At 42.3% G+C, this 9,983-nt stretch overlaps 1 protein-coding gene across 2 annotated transcripts in view; it reads left to right on the forward strand.

Annotated features, from left to right (window-relative positions):
- Positions 1-9,983, forward strand: part of LOC115118750 (microtubule-associated protein RP/EB family member 3-like) — a 58,117-nt gene that overhangs the window by 24,693 nt on the left and 23,441 nt on the right. For both annotated transcript variants that reach the window (XM_065016354.1, XM_065016355.1), the window contains one exon: positions 5,833-5,989. In XM_065016354.1, coding sequence (XP_064872426.1) covers positions 5,833-5,989 — 157 coding nt within the window. The remainder of the gene's footprint in view (positions 1-5,832; positions 5,990-9,983) is intronic.

The following is a 9,983-nucleotide window of genomic DNA, read 5'->3' on the forward strand; positions in this document are numbered from 1 at the left end:
ACCACTGCGCCACCCTGGAGGCCAGCTCTGTCTCTCTTGACCTCTTGACCTCTCGGTCAAAGCGGATTATGGATTGTTCAAAATGGTGACCAACATAAATATATAGAAAAGGGAACTACAGTTGTGGCCAAAAGTTTTGAGAATGACACACATTCATTTCCACAAAGTTTGCTGCTTCAGTGTGTTTAGATATTTCTGTCAGATGTTACTATGGAATACTGAAGTATAATTACAAGCAATTCATAAGTGTCAAAGGCTTTTATTGACAATTACATGAAGTTGATGCAAAGAGTCAATATTTACAGTGTTGACCCTTTAAGACCTCTGCAATCCGCCCTGGCATGCTGTCAATCAACTTCTGGGCCATATCCTGACTGATGGCAGCCCATTCTTGCACAATCAATGCTTGGAGTTTGTCAGGATGTGTGTGTTGAGGATTGACCACAAGTTCTTAATGGGATTAAGGTCTGGGGAGTTTCCTGGCTATGGACCCAAAATATCGATGTTTTGTTCCCCGAGCCACTTAGTTATCACTTTTGCCTTATGGCAAGGTGCTCCATCATGTTGGAAAAGGCATTGTTCGTCACCAAACTGTTCCTGGATGGTTGGGAGAAGTTGCTCTCGGAGGATGTGTTGGTACCATACTTTATTCATGGTTGTGTTCTTAGGCAACGTTGTGAGTGAGCCCACTCCCTTGGCTGAGAAGCAACCCCACACATGAATGGTCTCAGGGTGCTTTACTGTTGGCATGACACAGGACTGATGGTAGCGCTCACCTTGTCTTCTCCGGACAAGCTTTTTTCCGGATGCCCCAAACAATCTGAAAGGGGATTTATCAGAGAAAATGACTTTACCCCAGTCCTCAGCAGTCCAATCCCTGTACCTTCTGCAGAATATCAGTCTGTCCCTGATGTTTTTCCTGGAGAGAAGTGGCTTCTTTGCTGCCCTTCTTGACACCAGGCCCTCCTCCAAAAGTCTTTGCCTCATTGTGCGTGCAGATGCACTCACACCTGCCTGCTGCCATTCCTGAGCAAGCTCTGTACTGGTGGTGCCCCGAACCCGCAGCTGAATCAACTTTAGGAGACGGTCCTGGCGTTTGCTGGACTTTCTTGGGCGCCCTGAAGCCTTCTTCAGAACAATTGAACCGCTCTCCTTGAAGTTCTTGATGATCCGATAAATGGTTGATTTAGGTGCAATCTTACTGGCAGCAATAACCTTGCCTGTGAAGCCCTTTTTGTGCAAAGCAATGATGACGGCACATGTTTCCTTGCAGGTAACCATGGTTGACAGGGGAAGAACAATGATTCCAAGCACCACCCTCCTTTTGAAGCTTCCAGTCTGTTATTGGAACTCAATCAGCATGACAGAGTGATCTCCAGCCTTGTCCTTATCAACACTCACACCTGTGTTAACAAGAGAATCACTGACACCATGTCAGCTGGTCCTTTTGTAGCAGGGCTGAAATGCAGTGGGAATGTTTTTTGGGGATTCAGTTAATTTGCATGGCAAAGAGGGACTTTGCAATTAATTGCAATTCATCTGATCACTCTTCATAACATTCTGGAGTATATGCAAATTGCCATCATACAAACTGAGGCAGCAGACTTTGTGAAAATTAATATTTGTGTCATTCTCAAAACTTTTGGCCTCGACTGTAGACTAGTTTACGTGCTGCTGTGCGATTTGTTGCTAACGTTTCTTTGCTACCTGACAACTTTACGGTTTTTACTTTTTAATTAGCGATGATATTTTTAGTTTTAACTCTACTTTTTTTTCATTCGACTTTTTCACTCCGGATGCTTTATCTGGCCGTGGGTCGTCAGCACCTCCACGATGCTTTATCTGGCCGTGGGTCGTCAGCACCTCCACGATGCTTTATCTGGCCGTGGGTCGTCAGCACCTCCACGATGCTTTATCTGGCCGTGGGTCGTCAGCACCTCCACGATGCTTTATCTGGCCGTGGGTCGTCAGCACCTCCACGATGCTTTATCTGGCCGTGGGTCGTCAGCACCTCCACGATGCTTTATCTGGCCGTGGGTCGTCAGCACCTCCACGATGCTTTATCTGGCCGTGGGTCGTCAGCACCTCCACAATGCTTTATCTGGCCGTGGGTCGTCAGCACCTCCCCAATGCTTTATCTGGCCGTGGGTCGTCAGCACCTCCACCAGCCGAAGCTAAGGAGTAACATTAATATGATGCTTTATCTGGCCGTGGGTCGTCAGGACCTCCACCAGCCAAAGCTAAGGAGTAACATTAATATGATGCTTTATCTGGCCGTGGGTCGTCAGGACCTCCACCAGCCGAACTTTGCAATTAATTGCAATTAATTCATCTGATCACTCTTCATAACATTCTGGAGTATATGTAAATTGCCATCATACAAATTGAGGCAGCAGACTTTGTGAAAATTAATATTTGTGTCATTCTCAAACCTTTTGGCCACGACTGTACAAACTAAAGGTCGGCCGGTTATGATTTTTCAATGCCGATACCGATTATTGGAGGACCAAAAAAAGCCGATACCGATTATTGGAGGACCAAAACCAAAACCAATACCGATTATTGGAGGACCAAAACCAATACCGATTATTGGAGGACCAAAACCAAAACCAATACCGATTATTGGAGGACCAAAACCAATACCGATTATTGGAGGACCAAAACCAATACCGATTATTGGAGGACCAAAACCAAAACCAATACCGATTATTGGAGGACCAAAACCAAAACCAATACCGATTATTGGAGGACCAAAACCAAAACCAATACCGATTATTGGAGGACCAAAACCAAAACCGATTATTGGAGGACCAAAACCAAAACCGATACCGATTATTGGAGGACCAAAACCAAAACCGATACCGATTATTGGAGGACCAAAACCAAAACCAATACCGATTATTGGAGGACCAAAACCAAAACCAATACCGATTATTGGAGGACCAAAACCAATACCGATTATTGGAGGACCAAAACCAATACCGATTATTGGAGGACCAAAACCAATACCGATTATTGGAGGACCAAAACCAAAACCAATACCGATTATTGGAGGACCAAAACCAAAACCAATACCGATTATTGGAGGACCAAAACCAAAACCAATACCGATTATTGGAGGACCAAAACCAAAACCAATACCGATTATTGGAGGACCAAAACCAAAACCAATACCGATTATTGGAGGACCAAAACCAATACCGATTATTGGAGGACCAAAACCAAAACCAATACCGATTATTGGAGGACCAAAACCAAAACCAATACCAAAACCAAAACCAATTATTGGAGGACCAAAACCGATACCGATTATTGGAGGACCAAAACCAAAACCAATACCGATTATTGGAGGACCAAAACCAATACCGATTATTGGAGGACCAAAACCAAAACCAATACCAAAACCAATACACACACCTAAAACACTCTGATTATTGGAGGACCAAAACCAATACCGATTATTGGAGGACCAAAACCAATACCGATTATTGGAGGACCAAAACCAAAACCAATACCGATTATTGGAGGACCAAAACCAAAACCAATACCGATTATTGGAGGACCAAAACCAATACCGATTATTGGAGGACCAAAACCAAAACCAATACCGATTATTGGAGGACCAAAACCAATACCGATTATTGGAGGACCAAAACCAATACCAATACCGATTATTGGAGGACCAAAACCAAAACCAATTAAACGTCCAATTTTTATTTGTATTTGATTTATTTGTAATAATGACAATTACAACACACACACACCTACACACACCTAAAACACTCTGCTCTGTTCACACACCTAACCCTAGCTCCTAACTAGAGGTCGACCGATTATGATTTTTCAACGCCGATACCGATACCGATTATTGGAGGACCAAAAAAAGCCGATATCAATTAATCGGCCAATTTTTATTTGTTTATTTGTAATAATGACAATTACAACAATACTGAATGAACACTTATTTTAACTTAATATAATACATCAATAAAATCAATTTAGCCTCAAATAAATAATGGAACATGTTCAATTTCGTTTAAATAATGCAACAACAAAGTGTTGGAGAAGTAAAAGTGCAATATGTGCCATGTAAGAAAGCTAACGTTTAAGTTCCTTGCTCAGAACATGAGAAAATATGAAAGTTGGTGGTTCCTTTTAACATGAGTCTTCAATATTCCCAGGTAAGAAGTTTTAGGTTGTAGTTATTATAGGAATTATAGGACTATTTCTCTCCACACCATTTGTATGTCATATTCCTTTGTCTATTGGATGTTCTTATAGGCACATTAGTATTGCCAGTGTAACAGTATAGCTTCCGTCCCTCTCCTCGCCCCTATCTGGGCTCGAACCAGGAACACAACGACAACAGCCACCCTTGAAGCATCGTTACCCATCGCTCCACAAAAGCCGCGGCCCTTGCAGGGCAAGGGGAACAACTACTCCATGTCTCAGAGCGAGTGACGTCACCGATTGAAACGCTATTAGCGTGCACCCCGCTAACTAGCTAGCCATTTCACATCGGTTACACCAGCCTAATCTCGGGAGTTGATCGGTTTGAAGTCATAAACAGCGCAATGCTTGAAGCATTGCGAAGAGCTGCTGGCAAAACGCACAAAAGTGGTGTTTGAATGAATGCTTATGAGCCTGCTGCTGCCTACCATCGCTCAGTCACACTGCTCTATCAAATCATAGACTTAGTTATAACATAATAACACATAGAAATACGAGCCTTAGGTCATTAATATGGTCGAAAACGGAAACTATCATTTCGGGGGAAAAATCGTTTATTCTTTCAGTGAAATACGGAACTGTTCCGTATTTTATCTAATGGGTGGCATCCCTAAGTCTAAATATTGCTGTTACATTGCACAACCTTCAATGTTATGTCATAATTACGTACAAATCTGGAAAATTAGTTCGCAACGAGCCAGACGGCCCAAACTGTTGCATACACCCTGACTATGTGTGCAATGAACACTAGAGAAATGACACAATTTCACCTGGTTAATATTGCCTGCTAACCTGGATTTCTTTTAGCTAAATATGCAGGTTTAAAAATATATACTTCTGTGTATTGATTTTAAGAAAGGCATTGATGTTTATGGTTCGGTACAGTCGTCCAACGATTGTTAAAACATCCCCCGTTTGGCGAAGTTGGCTGTCTTTGTTAGGAAGAAATAGTCTACACACAGTTCGCGACGAGCCAGGCGGCCCAAACTGCTGCATATACCCTGACTCTGTTGCAAGAGAAGTGACACAATTTTACCTAGTTAAAAGAAATTAATGTGAAATAAATAATACAAATGAACAGCAAACATTCCAAAAAGAATAAAGACATTTTAAAGTACAAACAGGAAAATAAATAAGCATAAATATGGGTTGTATTTACAATGGTGTTTGTTCTTCACTGGTTGCCCTTTTCTTATGGCAACAGGTCACAAATCTTGCTACTGTGATGCCACACTGTGGTATTTCACCCAGTAGATATGGGACTTTATCAAAATTGGGTTTGTTTTCTAATTCTTTGTGGATCTGTGTAATCTGAGGGAAATATGTGTCTCTAATATGGTCATACATTTGGCAGGATGTTAGGAGGTGCAGCTCAGTTTCCACCTCATTTTGTGGGTAGTGTGTCTCTGTGTCCCCATCTGTCTCTCTGTGTCCCCCTCCTCTGTCTCTGTGTCGTCCCCCCTCTGTCTCTGTCGTCCCCCCTCTGTCTCTCTGTGTCTCTGTGTCGTCCCCCCTATGGTGAATAAAGTATCTCTGTCTCAGACCATCCCAGTAGAGGCTGGTGAAGGGTGAATAAAGTATCTCTCTGTCTCTCTGTCTCAGATCATCCCAGTAGAGAGGCTGGTGAAGGGGAGGTTTCAGGATAACTTTGAGTTCATCCAATGGTTTAAGAAGTTTTTTGATGCCAACTACGACGGGAAGGAGTATGACCCTGTGGCCACACGCCAGGGGCAGGAGGGCGCCCCCTCACCCAACCCAGGTACAAACACACCCTCTTATCATATCACCTCGTCCAACGCCTCTGACCAGGTCAACTCATTATCCACAAACCCAAACGACTCTCCTCTTCCTCCATTCTGTGTGTGTGGGCCAGTTTCTCAAAATGTGCATGTCACAGACCATCCCAGTAGAGGCTGGTGAAGGGTGAATAAAGTATCTCTCAACCCATCCCAAACTTGCACGTCATAGAATACTATATTGCAGCTGGTCCCATCAGATAACCTGGCATACGTTAGCCCCAGAGGAGGCATCTGAGGGGAGGATGACTCATAATAATGTCTGGAATGGAGTCAATGGAATAGAAACCACGTGCTTGATGTGTTTGATACCATCTGTGTGTTTGCGTTGGCTGCGTCTCAATCCAACATTAGAGATATCTGTGTGTTTGCGTTGGCTGCGTCTCAATCCAACATTAGAGATATCTGTGTGTTTGCGTTGGCTGCGTCTCAATCCAACATTAGAGATATCTGTGTGTTTGCGTTGGCTGCGTCTCAATCCAACACATCCGTCCATGCCACACTGCCCCATCTGCGGTGAATGGTAACAAGGCTAGAGCACTGTTTGTCTGGCCATGAGACATCCCGAAAATAAGTCTTCTCACAAAATCTTCTGTAGCGCCAAAAAAATATATATATAATGAAAGTCACACGATGGTTTTCTTAATTTTGCTCTACGACCCTCTGGGACTCATCTGAAGTCGGTGCAGCCGATCTGCTAACTTCTGTCTGTAGCACCCGAACCATTTGGGCTACACACTAACATGACGCCTCTGTGGAAAGGTGAGACTCGAACACATACACTACCGTTCAAAAGTTTGGGGTCACTTAGAAATGTCCTTGTTTTTTATAGAAAAGCAAAAAAAAAAATGTCCATTAAAATAACATCAAATTTATCAGAAATACAGTGTAGACATTGTTAATGTTGTAAATGACTATTGTAGCTGGACACAGCAGATTTTTTATGGAATATCTACATAGGCGTACAGAGACCCATTATCAGCAACCATCACTCCTGTGTTCCAATGGAATATCTACATAGGTGTACAGAGGCCCATTATCAGCAACCATCACTCCTGTGTTCCAATGGAATATCTACATATCTTACAGCAACCATCACTCCTGGTTCCAATGGAATATCTAGGGCCCCATTATCAGCAACCATCACTCCATCACTCCTGTGTTCCAATGGAATATCTACATAGGAGTACAGAGACCCATTATCAGCAACCATCACTCCTGTGTTCCAATGGAATATCTACATAGGAGTACAGAGACCCATTATCAGCAACCATCACTCCTGTGTTCCAATGGAATATCATACAGAGGCCCATTATCAGCAACCATCACTCCTGTGTTCCAATGGAATACAGAGGCCCATTATCAGCAACCATCACTCCTGTGTTCCAATGGCATATCTACAGCAACCATCAGGTTCCAATGTACAGAGGCCCATTATCAGCAACCATCACTCCTGTGTTCCAATGGAATATCTACATAGGAGTACAGAGGCCCATTATCAGCAACCATCACTCCTGTGTTCCAATGGAATATCTACGTTGTGTTAGCTAATCCAAGTTTATCATTTTAAAATATCTACATAGGCTAATTGTGTTCCATCATTAGAAAACATAATATCTACATAGTAAAATGGTGTTCCAATCTACAGGAGTACAGAGGCCCATTATCAGCAACCATCACTCCTGTGTTCCAATGTATCTACTGATTTAAAACCATCACTCCTGTGTTCCAAGGAATATCAATAAAAGAGGCTGGCCAATTTCTACATAGACTTAGTTATCTACATAGAGTAGAGGCCCATCAGCAACCATCACTCCTGTGTTCCAATGGAATATCTACATAGAGCAACCATCACTCCTGCATCAGCCATCATTGTGTTCCAATGGAATATCTACATAGGGTTTGATTATCAGCAACCATCACTCCTGTGCAGAAACAAAGGAGTACTTTCTTCTGTGTTCCAAAATATCTACGTCAGTCTATTCTTGTTCTGGAATATCTACATAGGAAATGAAGGTTCTGGATTCCATGTGAGAAATTACCAAGAAACTGAAGATCTGATACAGACGCTGTGTTCCAATGGAATATCTACTCCTTCACAGAACAGTGCAAACTGGCCCTAACCAGAATTGAAAATATCTACATAGAAGTGGGAGGCCCCGGTGCACCATCACTGAGGAATATCAAGAGGACAATCAGTAACATTAATGAATATCTACATAGGAGTGAGGCCCATCTCAGTTTGAATATCTACATAGAAACAGAACGCCAATCACAAGTCCTCAACTGGCTGGCAGCTTCATTAAATAGTCCCTGCAAAACACCAGTCTCAGCAACGTCAATGGAATATCTGTGGAGTACAGAGGCCCATTATCAGCACTCCGGGAGGCTGGCCTTCTAGGCAAAGTTGCAAAATATCTACATAGAAAAGCCATATCTCAGACTGGCCAATAAAAGGTTCCAAAATATCTACATAGATTCAGATGGGCAAAAGAACACAGACACTGGACAGAGGAACTCTGTGTTCCAATGGAATGAGTTAAACTCACTCAATGCTATTGAGGCCCATTATCAGCAAATGTAATTAAATAAATATCAGCTACAATGCTATCAGCAAGCAGCAATGAGAATATCACTCCTGTGTTCCAATGGAATATCGGGGTTCAAGCTGGAATATCTACATAGGGCCACTTTGCCACCATCAGGACAAATTGGACACATCCTGCCAATGGAATATCTAGAATGAGCTACTTATGGAATACCCCTTACAGCAACCATCACTCCTGCTTGCCAAATATCAGAACTCAAAATTAAACAGATCATGCAATATGCATGGATTGTGAACTATTTTTAACGATGTTGACTATTTAAACCACTTCTTCTCCAGAACTACATAGCTTATCAGAACCATCACTCCTGTGTTCCACCGGCACCAAATTTCCAATGGAATATCATAGCATCTATGATGTATATTTTCAGAACCCATTATCAGCAATTTTGCTCAAACAACATTATCAGGCCAATGGAATATCTAATAAGCGGCATTATCAACCATCACTCCTGAAATATCTTATTTTTCCTTTCTACAACAGCACCACCCTGCCAATGGAATATCAAAGGAGTACAGGAACCATACTTTACAGAATTAGCCAGACTCAGCAACCATCATCCCTGAGCATATGTGCTAAATCTCATCACTGAGTCAAACAGAACAAGAGATGTAAACACAGCCCGTTATAGTGCCACAGCGTGTTCCAATGGAATCGATCTGAATGTGCAAATGTTGACTTTTGACAGTGTTTGGAACCAAGTTTTGTTAACAATACAAATATCCATGACTGATTTATATGCATTTACTGTATATGCCAGACCACGCCCAGGTGAATCCTTATTGGTGAATATGTTGAATTAGATTCTGAAAAATATTGCATTGGGAGAACTTGGTCCATAGATCAAATCAAATGTTATTAGTCACATGCACCGAATACAGTGAAATGTTATTTACAAGCGCTGAACCAACAATACCCCCAAATAATAAGAATAATAAATAAAAGTAACAAATAATTAAAGAGCAGCAGTAAAATTACAATAGCGAGGCTATATACAGGCAGTACCGGTACAGAGTCAATGTGTCGAGGCACCGGTTAGTTGAGGTAATATGTACAAGTAGGTAGAGTTATTAAAGTGACTCTGCATAGATAACAAACAGAGAGTAGCAGCAGTGTTAAAGAGGGGGGTGGGGCAATGTAAATAGTCTGGGTGGCCATTTGATTAGATATTCAGGAGTCTTATGGCTTGGGGTAGACTCTGTTTAGAACCAACCATCACTCCTGTGTTCCAATGGAATATCTAGCCTCTTGGACCTAGACTTGGCTCTCCAGTATCCGCTTGTCGTGGGGTAGCAGAGAGAACAGTCTATGACTGGGGAATATCTACATAGGCTGGAGTCCATGACAA

This window comes from Oncorhynchus nerka, unplaced genomic scaffold (genome assembly GCF_034236695.1).
Source record: "Oncorhynchus nerka isolate Pitt River unplaced genomic scaffold, Oner_Uvic_2.0 unplaced_scaffold_511___fragment_3, whole genome shotgun sequence".
Lineage (NCBI taxonomy): Eukaryota > Metazoa > Chordata > Actinopteri > Salmoniformes > Salmonidae > Oncorhynchus > Oncorhynchus nerka.